We start from the raw sequence: 22034 nt of genomic DNA on the forward strand, positions 1-22034 counted from the left end.
ACCACCTGTCTCCCTGGAACTGATGCAGAAGCCTGGCCAATCTCGGCCAGTTGGGGGGGGGCAGTGTGGGGGGCTTGTCTGGGCCCCTTCAGGCAAGTGGATCCTGATGGAGTTTGGGCGGGGCAGGCCCTGACCTGGCTGATCACACCACTCCCGAGGGGCCAGAGTGATTCCCCAGCCTGGGACCAGCCCTGTCTGCACTGGCAGCTCAGCCCGGCAGACACAGTCGTCTCCCAGCAGGGCTGGTGAGTGGGGCTGGGAGGCAGGGTGCATGGCAGTGGGTCTTTGTGTGTTGGGGCACTAGGGAGTGGGTGTTCTGTGTGGGGTGCTGGGAATTTGTGGTGGTGTGCATTTGTGGAAGGGTCAGGGGGGGCTTTGGCAATAGGGAATGGGGGGGGTGTTCTGGTGTTGGCAGGGGGGCTATGTGGCACCGCATGGGCCCACCCGAGGGGAAGGGGCATGCTGGCAGCACAGAGTCGGGTGGGCCATTGTGCGTCTGGCAACTGCCAGTTTGTAAATACACCTCTACCCCGATATAACACGGTCCTCAGGAGCCAAAAAATCTTACCACGTTATAGGTGAAACCGTGTTATATCGAACTTGCTTTGGCCTTGAGCATTTCCATTATTAATAGTCAGCAAATCATTTTTGTTAGAACATGGTGTATGCAATATGCTGTGCCTCCCCAAACAGCCTGGCCCTGCCCCCTATCTGACCCCCACCCCCTGACTGACCCCTCAGAACCTCTGCCCATCCAACCCCCCCTGCTCCTTGTCCCCTGACTACCCCCTCCAGAGACTCCCCCACCCCTAACCACCCTGCACAATTTTGTTCCCATAATTAATGTAGGTACAAGTGATAGGTAATTGGACAGCTAAAAACCTTATTGTTCCCACAACTAGGGAAGTTTGGCTAAATCCTCATTTCCATCAGCACTTAGCTGCAGACATACAATGTACCTAACAACATTGGAAACCAGGTTGCAGTCTAATAATTTAGCTTAATGCATCTTCATGTACAGCAGCGGCAAAAGGGCTCCTCATAAAATAGTCCTGTTAAAGATAGGTGTTGACAGCAGTACTCCCAGAATCAAATATGGAATGGAACAGAACAAGGTGAGAAAAGGTTAACATGTTAGTAACCAACAATCTGAAATTGGAGCACAGTTGCCAGAAACCTGTTTTATGAGTGGAACAGTATGTTTCATGAAGCGTATGGTGTATTTTATGGCCAGGATAGCTCTCTGTAATGACTAATTAACTTTTTCCAAATAAGTCATTTCTCTGAGCCACTTCCATTGCAAACAGGCAAACATAGTGAAAGACAGATGTAAGTCTAGGATGGCTAATGAGAATGATTTAAAAAGCACGCTACTGAAGACTGGATAAATATGATGCTTTTCTTGGGGGGAGGTTATAAAATCATGTCAGAGAGGTATTCAACCATGATGTCTACTGTAGGACTGTTTCTTAAATTACAGTTTATCATTTTAAATGACCCAAATGATGGAACTGCCACAATTTCCCTAGGACTCATGGTCTAGTCCAGGGGTAGCCAGAGACCCCATATGAAGCAGATGAAGTTTGTTTGTTCAAACCCTCTACTGTATCGCTCGGATGCTTCCTCCTGTGGCCTCAACTAGACCTTTCCCAGTCTCTTCCTTAACACTCATTCTTTGATGGTAGAAGGGTGAAGGAAGTGGTCTCTGAGAGGGCCATACAGCTGTTTTAAATGTCTCCTCAGGAGCTGGCAAATACAGTCAGAGGGAATGAAGGGTAGCTTGCGAGTCCTTCAATGTGTGGAGAAGCTCATATCTTACAACTGAACAATTCAGCTCCTTCAAAAGGCAAGTCCTCCAGTGTATTTTGGAATCCTGATCCTTGAAGCCAGGATGCTAGTCACCTAACTGCTGTCATCATGGATCTGGCAGCAATGTTAGCCGCATCTAGTGCAACTTGCAGGCTTGTCCTGGTCACTAGCTGGCCCTCGTTGACTAATACCACAATTTGTCAGTATTGTTGGGCAGGTTGTCTGCAAAGGCAAGCAGTCTCTTATGGGTGTGGAAGTCATACCTGGCCAATATGGTGTAGGCTTGCTGGCCAAATAAATCTAATTGCTTTGGGTTTTTTTTCCTCAAGTGTGGACTTGAGTTTGTTTGGTCTTTTAGTTAGCTGCTCTGACTATTTGGGAATATGGGATAGGGTGACAGTAAAAATGTCACATGCTTAGGAGGCACCTGATATTTTCTATCTACCTTGGGAGATGTAGGCACATGCCACAGGGTTTTGTCTGGGTCCACAATAGCCTTCTTGACAGGGGGGAGTATTTTTCTCACTGAAGAAGCCTGGAGAATGTTCACTAACCTGTGAGTCTGGGCCTAGAGCCCCCCAATAGAGATTTGAAGGGCCAGCTATTCTTTTTAATAAATCTTGGGAACCTTTGTAGGGTTGTTAGTGGCACTACAGCCTCAGAAGGGGACAAGGACAGGATCACTGGGAGGTCACCCTCTAGTTTTTGTTTTTCATCTCTTCCTCTTGTACCTGTGGTTGTTGGAAGGACTGTGGGACCAGCAACACAGACGAAGCAACTCTGGTGGAGATGTTAGTCCCTCAGGCTAAAGGTGGTCTAGGCAGAGCAGGATGGTCCCCAATAGGGTACGAGCCTAGGGACCAGGATACAGGAAATCATGGATCAGGGTTTGTAGGTCACAGTATCTGTCCTGTGAAGAGTGGCTGGACGCTCTGTATGACATGGAGGGTTACAGCAAAATTTTGCCTGAGTAAAGATACAATTGGTATTTATCTTCCTCCTCTGACTTGGCAGAAGATGCTGAGGAGAATGTGTAACTCAGATCCAGCATACCACAGGAAGGATATTGCTTTGGAGCGTGTGCTATTTTGGTCATCCAAAAATATCTACTTTTTAAACGTGCTAGCTTCAAGAATGTGTGGCAACAGCCCAAAAGCTAGTATAAAATTTCATTTACTTAAAGTTCAAAATTCAGCCAGACTGGTGCCATTTTTCATCTTAAAATTACCTGTAACCAAACTTTAACATGGGGGTTGGCAGCCTTTCAGAAGTGGTGTGCCGAGTCTTTATTTATTCACTCTAATTTAAGGTTTTGCGTGCCAGTAATAATTTTAACATTTTTAGAAGGTCTCTTTCTATAAATCTATAATATATAAACTATTGTTGTATGTAAAGTAAATAAGGTTTTTAAAATATTTAAGAAGCTTCATTTAAAATTAAATTAAAATGCAGAGCCCCCCCAGACCAGTGGCCAGGACCCAGGCAGTTTGAGTGCCAACTTTGGCATGCATGCCATAGGTTGCCTACCCCTGTTTTAACGTAATAAAAACCTTCTTTGGATACTAGGATCCATAAGATGAGTTTCACAAAGCTCAAGCTTAGTATGATATAATAAAAGAACCTTTGTCAGGTTTCATTTTGAAACTGATCTTTTAAGCAATAGAGAATGGGTTTTAGGTTAGCAATATCAAACATTTGCCTAAGGCCTTTTTTAAGCAGCTTCCTAAAGCCTACTCTATCTAACATTTCCTTCAGTAATTTTCCAGTGGTTAATCAACCTTATTGTTAAATGTGTGCCTATTTCTTCCTTGAATGTCTAGCTTTTACCTCCATCCATTGCTTCTTATACCTTTCTCTGCCAGATTAAAGAGCTCTTTAGTACCCAGTATTTTCTCCCTGTGAAAGTACTTACATACTGTAAACAAAGTCACCTCAATCTTTTCATATAACTCAATTATTTTAGTTTAAGTCTCTCAGTGTAAGGGCGTTTTCTCCAAGCCCTTAAATTGTTCCAGGTGCTCTTCTACACCCTCTCCAATTTAACATCCTTTTAAAAATATGGACACCAGAACTTTATGCAGTATTCCAATATCACCAATGCTATACAGATGTAAAATCATCTCTACTCCTACATTTTAAGGTGTGGTATTAGCTAACACATGGTAACTAAGTCTACTGTACACAAGGTATTAGCTCAGCGCTAATTAAGTCAGTTGACCTGCAGTCCTATATGTTTTAGGGTGTACAAAGGCTTCAGGGACACCACCCCAAGGAAGAGGGATAATGGGGATCTTTTAACTAGAATTGTAGGTAGTGGACCACACTGTGGCTTTGAAGTTCAGAAATTGATCAAATACTGAGTGTACAATCCTACTTCTTTGCCAAACTCCTCCTCCTCACCAAAGAATGGAAATTTGTATTTACCAGTCTGCAAGGCCTATCACTATTATCAATCCCTTGCATAGTGCACTCCCCTTTAGGGAAGCATATAGATGACTGCTTATACTTGACAAGGGTGTGTTTCTTCAGCCTCTGATCTGACTGGATAGGCCAGATTGCACAGGAGCTAGGCACAATGAGGTTCATTACTGGGGCTCATAGACCCTACAATACAGACTAACTGAAAAGCCTACTACACTTCTACCCCGATATAACACGAATTCGGATATAACACAGTAAAGCAGCGCTCCAGGGGGGCGGGGCTGCACACACTGATGGATCAAAGCAAGTTCCATATAATGCGGTTTCACCTATAACGCAGTAAAAATTTTTTGGTTCCCGAGGACAGCATTATATCGGGATAGAGGTGTATATTGTTTAAGACCTCCCACATACTGAAGATAAAGTTAAGGGATCAGCTAAGTAACAATTGTGTATCCAGTCACGTAACAAGTATGGTTGAGCACAACTCCACTGAGCCACAGTCCCAATCCTCATATTTCTATTTGATTATTTATATGCAATAATCAAGTTGCTATATAATAGCAGTAATAGAGTATTACTAGGAAAACTTCAGGCAAAAATTCTAATTTCAAGGTCAGTGGCTGGACAAACCAAACGGTTCACACTATTGATTCCTAGCATCTGTAAAATATGAAGCTTTTGGCATTAAGATTTAAAATTTTATGAATGACAAGATGAAACAAGTATGTATCAAATATTTAATAGGGTTAAAAAAATTAGTTTATAGGACAGCTCCATCAATGGCTATTAGCCAAGATGGCCAGGGACACAACCCCATGCTCTGGGTGTCCCTAAACCTCTGCCAGAAAATGGGACTAGACATCAGGCAATAACACTCGATATATTGCCCCGTTCTGTTCATTCCCTCTGAAGCATCTGGCAATGGCCACTGTTGAAAGACACGATATGGGGCAAGATAGACCATTGTTTTGACTCAGTATAGCCATTCTTATGTTATGTTCTTAAGTCCTCCAGAGGGAAATTTAGTGTTTTAACTGTAAACTTGTCAAATAAAATGGGTACATTTAATCTCAGATTGTAGTAACTACAGAAGTGCCAAAGATCAGAACATATTGCTTAGACGAGGTTATTCCAAGAATTCAGCTATCTTCAATATTTCTGAAGTTTTCAACAGTAGAAAACACAGCTCATAAAATGATCACTGATAATTTAGAGTGATATTCAGACCTCAATAGTTTAGGAGTCAAATTAGTGGTCAACATTACCCAAAAGAGCCACAGTGTGAATGATAGGGGAAATATTTAGTTTTTCTATATATTATTCTCGCAGCAAAGAAGTTAATAACTTAGTGCCAGCTGATGACTTGGTTAACATACACCTCTACCCCGGTATAACGCGACCTGATTGCGGATCAAAGCAAGTTCAATATAACGTAGTTTCACCTATAACGTGGTAAGATTTTTTGGCTCCCGAGGACAGCGTTATATCGGGGTAGAGGGGTAGTTAAAGCATCCTGATTGGGTTAATTAAATCAGTGTTTTACTATGTACTGCAAAGCGCCACAGAAGACACATTAAAGAGCCACAGTCTGAGTATCACTGATCTAGACTAGCACATGATTGATTAGTTTTGGTTTACTCACACAATATAAACTCATTAACTATTTAATGTTAACTTGTATAAGTTATTTTGAATGTAGAACATTTTAAAGATGCTTTAAAGATCCAAACCATTTCTATATGAAGCATGATTAGCAAAGACTTCATGACAGTAAAAATTTCATAGCTACTCCTATTTAATTTTTGTAAGATGATGCTTTTGGGATTCACATTCCCTATAGAGCTCTCCAATGGAGATTAATTGGAAGTTTAAATAAATTGCTCCAGGACTGTTCATAAGACAAAGCTAGACAATTTTATGTTTAAGTGTAGCAATAAGAGCAGCTGAAAACATGCTGAACACTAGCCACTAATTCCTGCTCCTTAGGATTGTCCAGAAGATGAGACTTGTCTGCATTACCTCAAGAGAGAGTACACTAGATTTAAACTTTAGTCAGTAGTCTGCAAAGTCAGTCTGAAGCTAAGTATGATGAGCATACTATTGCAACTATCAAACGCTGGGGGTTAACAGATAAAACCTGCAAAATTAAGGGGCTTGAATTCCAAGTTATGTTTCATGGCATGAACTTCCTAATGCTATCAAGCATACATGGATTGGATAATAGGGTAGACAGCAGAGGAGAAACTGATATTTGGTTAATGTGGTAAGTATTTATTTGGAAAGAATAGGGTTTAACCTTCGTAAGAGCAGCTTAACATCTCATTTGACTTGTTTTGGTATACTGTCCCTTTAGGCTGTAAGTATATATTCTGTTCAATGTATACAATGCATATTCACAAGTTTTTAAGCGCAGAAGTAAATTCAAGCTAATGAATACATTAATCTGATTCATATTTCAACTAAGCTGAACAAAAAAGCACAAAGTGTGATTTGTAACATACTGGATCATCACTACAGACATTTTATTAAGCAAACTTTTATTGAAGCATTAAGTTTTGTGGTACAGATATATTTAAATTATCAAAGTCTAACACCATAGAGAAATTATAAAACCATACTTCCCCCTCTCCTGATCACCAAAGATAGTTCATTAATAATCCATTCAACAGCTTTCATTTTCTATCTAAGGCTTGTTTATATAAATTTGCATTTTTTTCAACTTTACTCAGAAAGATCTTCGGTCTGTTTGTATTCTAGGACCTCAAGCCAACATAATGTCAAATCAGTTGGGACAATGTTCAAGAACAAAAACCACTTAAAATATTGGTCCTCAAAATATAAAGCACCAAAAAAACACTGGGTGCCATCTACAGAAGAAAATTGTTAACATTGGTAGATAACTTCTTCAATGAAGTCTTCAATCAACAATATGGTTAAAATAAGTCAAAATAATGTTCCAACCACTTGATTTCCAACCAAGCAGATTTCTTAGTTTAGAAACACTAAAAAGGTGCTTCATTTATAAATACGGAAGGAACAAAAAACACCATTGCGTCAATCCAGAAAGTCAAAACAATATTGTGAGGACAAGAGGGAAGTCTCAAATTTGTAGTTATTAACTTGGTCTCATCTGCTAAAATCCCACAGTATTTGCAAACATACCTGAAAATATGCCAACTCTTGAAAGCCTGCATCTATTAGTCAATAGATATTAAGTGACTGAATTACATACTTTTACTATGAATAGCATTCTAATTTCACTGTGTCCAGATGTCCCAGACAGTTCTTATTCTATGCATTCACTTAATGCCATCAAGTCATGGTAAAAGGAACCACCACATTAGTTAGGAGGAAAACAGGTGAAGTCACAACACTGTCGAATACAGCATTAGTCACATGCACAACGCCACAGGACTTTCAGTCACAAGATAAAGGCATTGATTTTGTTTGGAATGACAAAACAAAGACATTTAGACCAGTTTATAGCATATTTTCTCAAAACTGGAAATGAAAGTTAATGTGTAACAGTTTATTGAGAATGACCCAAGCTCATTAGCATAGCTAGCCTGGTAAATTCCACCGTCTTTTTTGCTAGGTCCATCTGCCAACAAATTTGAGTGCACCAGCTTTAGTAAGTTAGTCTTAAAAACATGTAGCTTGAGTAGATTACAAAAGGTGAAAAATTATAAGCAACAACAGTAACAGCTTTTCAAAGTACCAGTTCAACTATGCCAAAGCATCTGTATCCTGACAAATTATTTCCTGGACCTCCTCTGAATGTAGACTACCCTACGAGCCAATATCAACTTGGGCAGTAAATGGGATGAGACCAAACTTGACCTAAGCTAATATTTGAACCCAAGTCTCTAGAAGTGAAAGGCTAGTGCATTATCCCACAGTGCTATAGCATATTGCCCTTTAGTCTTTCTGAACAAAATCCTATGAGTTTAAAGGACTAAAGCTATGAGTAAGAGTAATTTTATTATATCTCAAATAAAAAACCACACCCCTATCTGTAGTAGTCTTTACTTGTTCTCAATCTTGCCAAATAATTTCTATCAAGTGCAAGAACTTTGATTCAACCATTGAAATGACTTAGAAATCAATTTCATTAGAGAACACAAATTTGTCAAGAAATGGTCTAAAGATTGAAATAACAGCAAAGATGAAAAAATCTGGCAGCAATTTAACAAAGAACTGTCCAAGATGAGAAGGCTGAAGCCAATGTCTAATGAGGACGAAAGCCTTGTCTGTGGGGAATTTTTGGTGATACCTGGAGAAAAGCTATACTGTGTGAAATCCTAATTGAGTTGTTTTTACAAGTTTTGTAAAGTCTCATACAGTAACATTTCTCTACATGCACTTCAATTTCACAGCAAGAGTGGCATAGAATACCTAAACACAGAAGAGAGCATTCATGCAAGATATCTAACTCCTTGATATAATAATGCATACAATTCAAAATGATTATACTATGATTACATCTAGGGCTTTCCGCAACTACAAGGTGGTAGTGGAAAGCATGGCCCCCTGAATCATTAACTAGAAAGCAGCCACCACCTTCTATAAGGGATCTCTTTTTGCGTTTTTTCTTCATTTTTCTTAATCAACTATGTTGCTGCTGCTGCTTCTTGGCAAAACTGGTAAAAACAAAATTGTAATCATTGAACTGAGCAATCTGGCGATCAACACGTTTAAACCCTTCAATCTTCTGGGCAGAAGAAAACACTGTGCGACATTTAGAACTCTAGAAACAAAAAAAAGTTACATTCTTACATTTTCTGAACTTTTTCTTACTTAAATTAACATTCAGCAGATATAAACTTCTAAACTAGTTTGCGGCATGTTCTTGGGATACAATTATCAATGGGGTACTTTGAATGAAAGTGCTGTAGGAAGCCACTGCAGTCTCTTAAGAAGAAACATAATTCTGTTTCCTACCCAGCCCCCTAGGTCTTTCATATTGCTTCTGTAGCAGATATGCAGGTTAGATGACCTGATCAGCACTTAAAAGCAGTGCTTCTAGAACTACCAGTTGTGACCAAGAATCAAGCTCTTATTTGCCATATATACTCGTTCATAAGCCAAATTTTTTTAGTAAAAAAGGTAAGCACCAGAGAAGGGGGTTGGCTTATGAACGGGTATAGAGAGGGAGAGGTGGGACACAGCCCCTCCCCCCAACAGAGGGAGCAAGGAGAGGCAGCAGAGCCAGTCTCTCCACTTCTGGCCACGCTGCTCTCCCCCCAGCCTTTGAAGCAGCTGCGCTGCCCGGTCTGGCCCACCAGAGCAGGCTACGGCCAGGCCAGAGACATCCTCCCCTGGCCCTCCCCAGGTAAGGTGGGAAGGGATGGGATGGGGAGAGTGTGGGAGTCCCGGGCTAAGAGTGGGGTCATATGGGGAGTGGTCACAGGGGTTACTCCCCTGACTCCCAGCTTCTGCCCCCCCCCAAATTTCCCCACCAGTTGCTGTCCCGGCCCGTCAGGGTAAGCAGCTGGCGCGCCGGGACACTTTGTTTACTTAGGTTTACCTCCATGCCTACAGATGCTCGAGGTAAACAAACCATCTCGGCCACCAGCGGCTTATCCTGATGGCCCGGGAGGCAAAGTTTGCTGACCCCTGAATTATAGGGTCGGCTTATGAACAGGTTATAAAAAAATTTCCATTTTCACTTATCCATCGGGGGGGGTTGGCTTATAAACGAACTGGCTTATGATCGAGTATATACGGTAGGTCAGGGGTAGGCAACCTTTCAGAAGTGGTGTGCCGAGTCTTCATTTATTCACTTTAATTTAAGGTTTCGCGTGCTGGTAATACATGTTAACGTTTTTTAGAAGATCTCTCTATAAGTCTGGGGGGGGTGTGGAGGTGCAGGGCAGAAGGCTGGGTGTTGGGGGGACTCGAGGTCAGGGCAGAGGGCTGTGGGGGGTGCAGGGCAGAGGGATGGGTGTGTGTTGGGGTGGGGAGGTTCAGGGCAGAGGGATGGGTGTGTGTGGGGGGGGGTCAGGGCAGAGGGCTGGGGTGCTCAGCTCGTGGGGGTGCTCCCAGCCTCCTGCCCTGAGCGGCTCATGGCAGGGGGCTGGAAGGGATATGCCCTGTTCCACGCCCTCCCCCCAGGCTCCGTCCCTACCCCTCTCTGCCTGCTCTACGGAGCAGTGAGCATGCTGCGCGCGGCTCTGCTCCGCTCCCCCTCCCCCGGGCCATCGCCAGCAGGGAGAGGGAGGGGGAAAGAGGGCCCGGAATGCACCAAGCTGTGGGAAGAAGCGGGGCAGGAGGGAAGCTTGGCTGCTGCAGGACCAAGCTTCTGCCTCCTGCCCCCACAGGGGAGAGCGGTGGGGAGGGTCTGAGGGGGGCCGGGACCCCCCCCCCGCGGAGGCAGAAGCTTGGTCCTGCGGCATCCAAGCTTTCCTCCTCCCCCAGCGTGGCGCTTTCCGGCCCCTCCGCTGCCTCCTCTCACCGGGCAGGCAGCGTGCCACTCAAAATCCGCTCGCATGCCGTAGGTTGCCGACCCCTGCGGTAGGTATATCCACAATGCCTATTCAAAAGTGACCGGAGAAAATTCTAAAGCTTGACTATTCCTGTATTTTAGCAATTTCTTGAGAATAAAGATATTTTAAGAGCCCTGACTTGAAGTCCAGATTAACTGACTTTTAAGTTGTGTTTGATATACAGTAACTCCTCACTTAAAGTTGTCCCGCTTAATGTTGTTTCGTTGCTGATCAATAGGGAACATACTCATTTAAAATTGTGCAATGCTCTACTCTTACGTTGTTTGGCTGCCTGCTTTCTCCACAGCTGGCAGCCTCCCTACGACCCGCCCCCACGCCTCCCACCCGCCGGCAGACCCCACGGATCAGCACCTTCCTCCTCCTCTCCCCTCGCCTCCTGCCCGCAGCAATCAGCTGGCTTGCAGCATTTTGGAGGCAGGAGGAAGGGGGGAGGACTCAGCATGCAAGCTCCCCCTCCCTCCCTAACATGGCAAGCCAGCTGATTGCCCTGGGCAGGAGGAGGAGAAAGGACTCAGAATGCCTCCCCCTCCCTCCACTACACAGCAATCAGCTGGCTTGCGGCGTTTAGAAGGGACGGGAGGGAGGAACCCGGTCGCAGCGTGCGAAGTAAAGGGGGAGAAGGTGGAGGGGGGAGAAGAGGCGGGTCAAGGGTGGGGGCTTGGGCGGGCTGAGGGTTGAGCCCCCCACCCCTTGTGCTTGCAGTGTAGTGGAAGCTGCGCTGAAACCTAACCCCCCCCATTTACATTAATTCTTATGGGAAAATTGGATTCGCTTAAATGCGACTAAGTGAAACGATGTTTTCAGGAACATAACTACAACGTTAAGTGAGGAGTTACTGTATGCCAAAATTATGAAGACTGTTTGGACCCCGAAGATTGCTTCTTCTCCTTAGTCCAAGCAGCTACTGTTCAAATTAACGGAAATGGAGAAGGGAAATAAATGATTTAAAAGCAAGGATATTTTATTTAGTTGGCATCTATGTCTAAAATTACCTTATTTAGTTGTCAGTTAATGAAAGGAGACTTACCTGATTAACAAAAAGGGTGGTAACAAATTTTCCTGGCTTGAAAACATCTACAACCTTTCTAATCAGCTCATCGTAGGATGTCTGACCAATGTTTGTTTCAAAACTAACGTAAGAAAACTCTGGTTCTGGAGTGATGTGAATAGTCCAATAAGTTCCCTGAAGAAGGCAGAAAAGGTTAGTCAGAATCATTCATAGAAACCTAACAATGATTTAAGTATCAATACTCAATGATAGCAGAAAAAGTATGAAACTTACATCCGATTTCATCCCATTCATTGAATACCCACAAGGATTGAACATTGTAGCATCAATGACAGAACCTGGTATCAGGTCACGAATTCCACTCACCTGAAATGTAGAAGTAAAGTTACATACTTTGCACTTTATACCAATGAACTTCCATACTTTGGTAGCCAGACTTGTAGAATACAAAGTCAGTGAACTCCAATTTAAGAGACCAGGCTCAGAAGAGATGTCAGAATTCTTGCTTGGACAGGGAAAGAAGAAATTTAACATCAACTAGAGGCCCACTATACAAAGACTTGCTTTGTATCCAGTCCTACCCCTGTAGGAACACCTGCCACAGAAATCAAGGTGGCCTGGCCCCTTTCCCTCAAATCTTTAATGTATTTTCACACTAATTCTTAGTGCCAGTTGCATGTTTCACTGAAAAGCAATTTAAGGATGAGGGTGTAATTGACAATTTCTGCTATGATTGCAACAGATAAAAATGGAGTTTAATAGTCCCAGCAGTCCCAAAGTGAGTAATGAGGACTGTTTGGATTTGCTTTGAAGTCTGAACAACATTCTCCCTTATTCATATTCTAAAAGTAGGGTTCTATTTCACTGAAAGTACTGGTCTCCCAGACAGTACTTGCACTGTACAGTCATTCACTTAAAAGCCATCTGTTTGAAGTCCTATGCATATTTCAGTGAGAAGCAGTGACTGTCTCTTTTTACCCGAGTCAAAAATGTTAGGAGGGAGGTAAGGATCACAAAAGATGGAATTCATACCTAAATTTTATTATCAGAAGGGGGAACTTCACCAACTTTCACCATAAAAGAGGATTTTTTAAACTTTCACAGTTTTAGGGGAGAAGTTTTGTCTGAGTTTTAGACTGATAGCTATATGGTTCAACTAAAATTAAGGTACTGACTTGTCCATTCTTTTATTTCTGCCAGTCTCCATCTCTTCAGTTTTACATTCTGTCTGTTTCAGTCTCACTCAGTAGGTTCATGTCCTTTTTCTCCTAAGAAACCCATGCTCTTTCACCTCTTTTCCAGACCACCAGTAAGAGATTGCCATCAGCAACTTCCAACAGATGGTACAATGCTCTTCCAGTGACCTGAAATAGGGACACTAGAGGGGAAAGGTGATCTTCTGCAAAAATTAGTTGTCTCCAGAATTCCCAACTTGTTTTGGTTCTGGGAGAGAGTCTGAACTATTTGTCTGCCATGGCATTTTCCCTATTAATCTCTTTCCCTACCACAGGATGCGGATTATGAATCAGCAAGTGCGAGGTGAAGCTACAGTTGCTCAATTCTGACCATCCCATATAAAATTTAAACTCCAGACTTACACGAGTGACATCATTTGCAGTAACACCGTCTTTCATGTAGAACTGGTCCATAACTACTGGATCAAGCTCGCTCATCAGAATTTCCAGTGTCTGATCTGGCTGATTGGTTACCCGACTTTCTGGGAAATCCAGAGTGTACAAATACCTGTTTAATATACAATCACTTCTGTATTATACTAGCAGCACTTCAAACTGACCTGTACTTTAGAAAACAGATTTCAAAATCTTAAAAATATACCTACCAGCAATCAGAATTCATACGCCCCATGCAATAAGCTGCTCCATCTATTTGGGACAGAAGGAAAGTCCATTTATAATGCACCACAGCTGATCCCCTTCTCAGTGAAGGGACTAACCTAATTTCTATTCTTAACAAGGACAATGCAATAGTCATATGGGACATTTAAAATGGTCTATTACCCATCTATTTGGCACACTACACCTGTTCTTGTAATCTTGTATATAAGGACACTCAAAATATAGTATCAGAGGCAGTTGTGATACTGTTCATTTTTCTCTTTTCTAACAGATTGTCTGTCACACAAGCCCATCATTTATCTTTTAGGTCTACCTTTATGAAACATCGTTAATGTTTGATTTATAAGGGCAATAGGAATTAAAAACAGACCTGTGACCCCTTATGATACACAGTTACAGGCTAGGTCTTTAAATAGCAGGCTCACAAGCTAGCTGTTCACTATAACAAAACATACCTGAAGGACACTAGCTCAGCAACTGAATACGTTAATATAAGGGTGTACAGTCTATCGTTCAGGATCAATGTGTTAACTTCTAGTCTCCTTTTACTTTTAACTGAGAATTTTTAAATTTAAAGTACTTTCAAAGTATTTTGAATTTTGTAAACTGCCTAGCTTAGTACATCAGTGTGGTTCTACTTTGAACAGTGCAAAACTTGCACCTTTTACTCCGATTTGCTCCCGGTGCGCATTCAGAATCTCATCTAACATTACTAAGATTACACTGCTTTCTGTTTCTGAAATCTGCAAAGCCACCACCACTAAATGTCAGCTAGATTCTATTCGATCTTTTAGGTCAAAAGGATTGTTTACTACTTCCCACTCAATTATTCTGCATACCTCACCTCACTCACGACAGTGGGGTGTTACAAGTTCCTAACTGGACATAATGTGGGCTACAGAAGCTTGACAGTGGTGACAAAAAAAGAACCTAGCTCAATTTTCAGATCCCAGGCTGAGTTTATGATGCCAGCATGTTCCATATCAAACACGTCATTAACAGACAGCATGGAACCTCACAATGAAAGATTTAGAGCCACTTCAGTGTAAGACTAAACCTGAATGCTTTTTAAAAAAAGTTACTAGGACCTTGGAACTATACAGTAGTAGCCACCTTGCTGTAGTTATTAGGCCGGGTATCCTCAGTGGCCACCTGTTTGAGGAGCTCTATGATTTTAACACTGCCGGCTTAAGCATATCAAAACCCTACAAATCACAAACATAGGACTGGAAGGGACCTCAAAAGGTCATCTAGTCCAGTCCCCAGCCCTGAGGCAGAACTATGCCTTATCTAGACCATTAATGACAGGTGACTGTCTAACCTGTTCTTAACCTCTGACAGATTCCACCACCTCTTTGTTACCTTGTTCCAGTTAGGAAGTTTTCCCAATGTCTAGCCTAAATCTACCTTGCTGCAATTTAAGTCCCTTACTTCTTATCCTGTCCACAGTGAAGCAGCTATATTCCCGGCCAGTAGAGCAGCAATGTGGGTAGGCATGCCAAGGTCTTTAATCCTGAGGTACTACCAGTTCAAAGCCTACCAGGCTCCTTTTAAAAATTTATTTTTCTTATGTTATTCAATCTCTAATATACCCTGGTCAGGAAATTAGCAGGTACAGTCTTTGGTTCAGAGGTGGAAGAGTCTGAGATAGCCTGTACTGACTGTGAAAAGCTACAACAGCGGTGGGCAAACTACGGCCCGCCAGCCATTTTAATCCGGCCCTCGAGTTTCTGCTGCGGAGCAGGGTTGGGGGCTTGCCCCGCTCTGGTGCTCCAGCTGGGGAACAGGGTCGGGGGCCGCTCCACGCAGCCCCCGGAAGCAGCAGTATGTCCCCCCTCCACCTCCTCACGTAGGGGCAGCCAGGGGGCTCCGGTTTGCACGCTGCCTGCACCCCAAGCGCCGCCCCCGCAGCTCTCATTGGCCAGGAACCGCACCAATGGGAGCTGCAAGGGTGGCACCTGCAGATGGAGCAGTGTGCAGAGCCGCCTGGCCGTGCCTCCGCATAGGAGCCGGGGGGGAGGGGGGGGCGCGCGACAACGACACACAACATACCTCTGCTTCCGGGAGTCGCTTGAGGTAAGCGCCACCTGGAGCCTGCACCCCCTGAGCCTCCCCACATGCCTGAACCCCAGCCCTGATCCCCCTCCCACCCTCTGAACGCCTCGATCCCAGCCCAGAGCACCCTCCTGCACCCCAAACCCCTCATCCCCAGCCCCAATTTTATGAGCATTCATGGCCCGCCATACAATTCCTATTCCCAGATGATGCCCTCGGGCCAGAACGTTTGCCCACCCCTGAGCTAGAATGTTTTCACAACTCTTACAGCCACTTGCATGTGCAGAATGTCATGACTACAACAGGAAGAATCAGTAATAATTTATTAGACAGACTTAACTAAATACATAACGTATGCTTTTAATACATAAATAGACAATGACAATTCTATTAACTCACTTGGGAAAATTTCATTAAGGAACTCTACTTCTTCCTGGAAATTCCTATGTGGGTACTCCTGGTGGGAAGGCTTCATGAAATTCTTACGTGAGTAAAAGAAGCTCTGAAAAATAAAGTCAACTTGGATATTTAGCATGCCTGGGTACTATTCTAGAGATTTTTACATTCTAGTTGGACAGCAACTAAGAGGTATAATTAGATTCAAACGCTCACTATTACTAAACAAATCAGTAAAGAAGAGGTTATTCATCCTATGGAGTAACTGCAGTTCCTGGAGATGTCCCCCCAATGTGTGCTCCACTGTAGGTGCGCCTATGCCTCTCAAGCACTTGATCAGAGATTTTTCTGCTCGCAGTGCCCATTTGGCCTGTGCACATGCCCTATGCCTGCTCATGTCAGAGGCTATACAGAGATGTGCGGGCAAACTTCCCCCAGTTCTTTCTCCACCTGAATGTCTCCGCAGAGAACAAGCAAAGGGGAAAGAAGGGCAGGTTGTGGAGCATCCATAGATGCACACATCTTGAAGAACTGCAGTTACTGCACAAGATGAGTGACTACTACTTTGAGTACTGCAATACCAAGAGACGCATCGCATCTGACAGCATGGGTAGGCAACCTATGGCATGCATGCCGAAGGCGGCACGTGAGCTGATTTTTAGTGGCGCTCACACTGCCCAGGTCCTGGCCACCATTCCGGGGGGCTCTGCATTTTAATTTAATTTTAAATGAAGCTTCTTAAACATTTTGAAACCTTATTTACTTTACATACAATAGTTTAGTTATATATTTTAGACTTATAGAAAAAGACCTTCTTAAAAGGTTAAAATGTATTACTGGCATGCGAAACCTTGAATTAGAGTGAATAAATGAAGACTCGGCACACCACTTCTGAAAGGTTGCCGACCCCTGGACTAAACTGAAGCACAGTACTTCAAAAATGTATGTACTGAAGCCCATGTAGCGACCCTACATATCTCAGACACTTGTACATTCTTAAGCAATGCTGTGGATGTTGCTTGTGACCTGGTAGAATGTGCTATCACCCCTTCAGAAGGATGAATGTCTGCAGTCTAAGAACAAGTGACAATACATCTAGATATCCATCTCGATAGTCTGAGCAGAAATCATGGATACCATGGCTCTATCTGCAAAAGACATGAACAGCCTGAGTGACCTTCAAAATTGCTTGGTCCTATCTAAGTGAAAGGCCAGACAGCCCTTCTAACATCCAGGGTATGAAAACAGGACTCCTGCAGAGAGTTATGTGCTTGAGGAAACACACTGGTATATGAATAAATTGGTTATTTAATAAGGTGGAACTCAGAAATTTAGGTAAGAATTTAGGATGTGGGCATAAAGAAACTGTATCCTTGAAGAATACTGTAAAGGGGGAACCTCCGCCAACTCTACAGGCTGACAAGATAGCTACTAAAGAGTCTTCACAGACATGCAAGAGATCAGGTTGCCACAGGTTTGAATGGATGTTGCATAAGGTAATTCAGTACCAGATTGAGGTCTCAGGTTGAGGTGGGGTCTCCAGTCTGGGGGGGGTGGGGGGGGGCAGAGATTTGCCAAACCCTTAAACTTAGATACAGAATGAGCAAATATAGAAAGCCCCTCTACAGCCAGATGAAAAGCTGATATTGTGGCCAAATGGACCTTAGTTGAGCTGAGCTAAAACGTGGTGAGTCCTGCAGTACAGGGGACAGTAGCAGTCTGGAGACTGAGATTTCAGTATCAACAGACTCAGTACCCATGAGGAGCAGGGATTCCAGCTCATCCGTTATGGACAAGTCCCTCGCATATCTGAACTCCTGCAGGTCTGAGTAGGGAAAGGAGTACTGACACATTAGTGGAGGACATGGTAGCCAAAGTTGATGGTACTGCCAATGGTGGGCATACTGATGTAGGTGCTGATGGAGTCTGGTTCCACTGCTTGCTTGGTACCGAGGGTGCAGAATGGGTAGATACCAATTGAAGGATGAGTTTGACGGTACTGGACCAGGATGCTTATGCTTGCCATCCTTGTCCCCAGTACAGAATACTGAAGCCCTGTAAGAGCCATGTCTCCCACTAGAACTCCAGGGCTTTCCAGCTCCTCTAGTACTGGAGGAGGAGTCCTTCAATGGTACCAAATTGAGAGCTCAAGGATCCGGAGACCACAGATCTCACAGGGGACCTGAGCCTTTTGGAACAGGGTCCTTCAGATAAGAGTTTGTACTCCTCTCCTCTTTGGGAGCCCTCTCAGAATCCTCCAATGACTTTCACTTCTTAGGAGAAGCCTGCTTCAGATGTGTCTGAAGACAGATGCATGGAGGGGAGGGATCTCCTGATCTGGCTCAAGACACTGGTCAAAGTAACTGGTCTATCATTAATAGTCTGAGCTTAATCTCCCTGTTCTTCTTTATCCTCAACTTGAGGGCTAGAGAGACATAGCACTTCAAGGACATGTGGGATTACCTCAAGCAAGACACTTGGAGTGGCTGTCACTCAAAGGTATAGCCTCTCGGCAAGAGGGGCAGCATTTATATCTGGGAGCCAGGCATGCCTTGCCAGGAAGGCAAGACCCCCCAAGAAGAAAAAGTCCTCTATTTCTCTAACACTTATTAATTAACTATAACCGCTAACTACTAACGAATCTTAACAAAACTATAAGAATACAAAATTGCTGAGGCACACTAGAGCTCCATTTCAGGTCAAGGTGATAAAGGAACGGAGGGCAGTTTGCTTGTGCATCCCTATGCAGCCTCATTGTCCAGCACAAGGAGGCATAAGGCACATGTACATGTCAAACAGACACTGCTAGTAGAAAAATCTTCAATGAAGACCTCAAGAGGCATATGTGCACCTGAAGTGAAGCACCCATAAAGGACACTAGAAGGAGTTAATTTATCAGGTCTCCTATACCAAAGGAGGCAAAAAAAGAGCATTCACTCAATAGATACAGATCTTTGAATAGCTACTTTATCTGTGTTTAACCTTTTAAATTTAAAAAAATTAAGATTAGACTGATGGGCCTCAAGTTTTCACTTCTGCTTTCTTTTATTTTTTGCAAATTCCATGTGATTCCCCATCACACACCCCCACACTTAAAAGGGGGGAGAATCATGTAGAATCTAGAATTTTCTTCAGAGCTAAATCCACATAAGCAACATCTTAGCTCTCACTGACAACTTTACAATAAGATCCAGTGAATATACAAGGGAAAATGTTTCTTAAAGACTAAAGAAGCAATCTTATTTCAAACTCTGAGTTACATTTGAGAAGTATTAAGATAATTTGACCGTGTCCTTTTTTAAAAAGGAACAAAGTTAAAAAGTACATACAGGATTTATGAATGCCATCTTCGTACAGAAATGTATGAAAGTTATAGGAGAGGAGATTACATCATTAAAGGAAGCAGAGTTCATGGAAGTTGTGAAAGACTACATGTGAAAAATGAATTCAAAGGTCTTTGCACCAAATCTTTGTTAGTTGCATTTCTGGCAGCTTACCTGAATTGAGTCAAACCCACTGTACTCCCTAGCAAGCTCCAACAGGGGAACCAGTGCTTGCAGTAAGAGGGTGGTACCACATGTCTTCAAAATGAAACGTCTCTTGGAGACAAACATGCTACTCTCACTGAAAAAAAGAAAATGTCTTACATTAAAAATGAATTGGTGGTTTAGATCTTTGTGCAGCACCCTCAACAAGGGTTACAGTATATGCACATTAAACTTATGTACAAAACAAACTTGTGGCAGGATTTGGAGAGCAATGATTAGACCGGGGTGGGCAATAATTTTCACAAGGGGCCACTCCACGAATTTTGGTAAGTTGTCACAGGCCGCACATTTCTACTATATTAACGGAGGGAGTGTGGAGTCTGGGAGGGAGTTTGGTACAGGAGGGGGCTCCAGGCTGGGGCAGCAAATTGGGGTGCAGGGCCTGGGAGGGAGTTTGGATGCAGGAGGGGGTTCTGACCCGGGGAAGGGGTGCAGGTGTGAGGTGCAGGCTCCGGCCGCAAGGTGCTTACCACAGGCAGCTCCCAGCCAGTGGCGCAGCAGGTCTCAGGCAGACTGCCTATCTGCTGTCCTGGAAGCGGCTATGGCCAGCACATCTCTGTGCGCCCCTTGGGGGGAGGGGGCCAGTGGGTTTCCGTGCACTGCCCGCCCCCACAGCTCCCATTGGCCGGTTTCTGGCCAATGGGATCTGTGTGGACAGTGCTGGGGGTGGGGGCAGTGCGTGGAGCCACCTCCCCCCCCACTACGGGCACGCAGAGATGTGCCAGCAGCAGCCGACTGCTTCCGGTAGCAGCGTGGGACCACAGCAGGAAGGCAGCCTGCCTCAGCACCCCTCTGCGCTGCGGGACTTTTAGCAGCCGGGACTCGGAGATCACAAAGGGGCAGAGGAGGCTGGACAGAAATGTTAGTCATGGCAGGCCGGACAGAAATGTTAGATGGGCCGGATCCGGCCCATGGGCTGTATTTTGCCCACCCCTGGATTATACTAATTCCAACACACTAGAGCCAAGCTTATCAATGCTAAGGTAGGTAACTACAGCGTACAAAGACATCTGCTGCAATAGGCCTTTGCACCCATATATGACAAATCAGAGCAAGATTTCCAGACGTGGCTAGTTATTTTTGGGTGCTCAGAATTTCTAGAGAGGGCCTGATTTATCAGAAAAGTCAGGAACACAATCTGAAAATCAGATTTATTCAAGAGGTCAACTTAACATCCAAAAGTCATTAGTCACTTTTCGAAGTCTTGGCCTGAGATGTCAACAATAAAAAAAATCAAGATTCTTTAGTACAAGTGTGTGGAATTAGCCTCCACAACTGTGAATAGTTAATATGCCTGTTCTGAATAAGCATGTACCAGATAAAAGCAGCAGCTGGATAATTTACTGTTTACTTGCTGCAACTGCATTTGAAAAAGCATTTTAACAAAAACAGGCAAGCATTCATGTACAATTCAGTATTATGAGCATTCCAAGATGCATAATATATATTCACAAATCTTGATTAGTAAATACAGCTATCAGAAAACAATGTCAGCATTCATGTAAGGAACGTACCAGTAAATCTCAGAAAGACTGTTGAATTTGAATAATCAGATGCATAATGCCCATGTTTTCAGCATTTGTTTCAGATTATATTAGTTTGACCACTGTATCTAATACATCAAATTAATTCATCTTTGGCTAAAAGAAAGTAACTTTCCTTGCCTGAAAATGCTGTGTTTCTTTAGGAAACATTTTTGGTTGGTTTCATTACTATTCACTATGACAGTGGGGGAAATGTCTTGCTACCCTAGAAACTAAGATTACAGTACACGCAGTATATAAGTTTTTCCAGAAATTCCAAGTATGGAATTTGGACTATAGCTTTAATTAGTTACTGAAATGCTTTCCTGAAACACAAGCAATTCCATTTTAAGACTAATTAGCTTTATATGCAGGCACTGAAGAAATGAAGTGTGCCAGAACAAAATCTCATTGCTTTTTATAAAGTCTTAGATTCCAAAGCCAGAAGGGATCATTGTGATTGATCTAATCTGCACAGGCCATAGAACTTCCCCAAAATAATTCCTGTTTGAACTGGAGCATGTATCAAAAAACATCCAATCTTTATTTAAAAATTGCGATTGGTGGTAAATCCACCGGTAAGTTGTTGCAACCGTTAATTACCCTGTTAAAAATTTACACCTTGTTTCCAGTCTGAATTTTGTCCACCTTCTTCCAACTATTGGATCTTCTTATACCTCTCTCCCCTACACTGAAGATCCCATTATCAAATATTTGTTTCCCTCTCTAAGGCATCTGGCATTTGCCACTGTTGGAAGGCAGAATACTGATCTAGACAGACCATTGGTCTGACCCAGTATGGCCATTCTTATGTTTATGTACCTATATATGACTACCCTATCCTCATTATTTACCACTCTAACAGGCATTGCTAGGATTTCTTGTTTCCAATATACTTTTAAAACTCC

The 22034-nt window shown here is 43.2% G+C and overlaps 1 protein-coding gene across 2 annotated transcripts in view; it reads right to left on the bottom strand.

Annotated features, from left to right (window-relative positions):
* Positions 1 to 6753: 6753 nt before the first annotated feature.
* AMD1 (adenosylmethionine decarboxylase 1) overlaps positions 6754 to 22034 on the bottom strand; it is a 44906-nt gene continuing 29625 nt past the window's right edge. For both annotated transcript variants that reach the window (XM_024216027.3, XM_024216028.3), the window contains exons 3-9: positions 19553 to 19679; positions 16059 to 16161; positions 13589 to 13631; positions 13347 to 13491; positions 12022 to 12114; positions 11767 to 11922; positions 6754 to 8980 (exon numbers count right to left, since the gene is read on the bottom strand). In XM_024216027.3, coding sequence (XP_024071795.1) covers positions 8840 to 8980; positions 11767 to 11922; positions 12022 to 12114; positions 13347 to 13491; positions 13589 to 13631; positions 16059 to 16161; positions 19553 to 19679 — 808 coding nt within the window. In that variant the 3' untranslated portion in view covers positions 6754 to 8839. The remainder of the gene's footprint in view (positions 8981 to 11766; positions 11923 to 12021; positions 12115 to 13346; positions 13492 to 13588; positions 13632 to 16058; positions 16162 to 19552; positions 19680 to 22034) is intronic.

Source organism: Terrapene carolina, unplaced genomic scaffold (genome assembly GCF_002925995.2).
Source record: "Terrapene carolina triunguis isolate 2854851 unplaced genomic scaffold, T_m_triunguis-2.0 Scaffold42, whole genome shotgun sequence".
Classification (NCBI taxonomy): domain Eukaryota; kingdom Metazoa; phylum Chordata; order Testudines; family Emydidae; genus Terrapene; species Terrapene triunguis.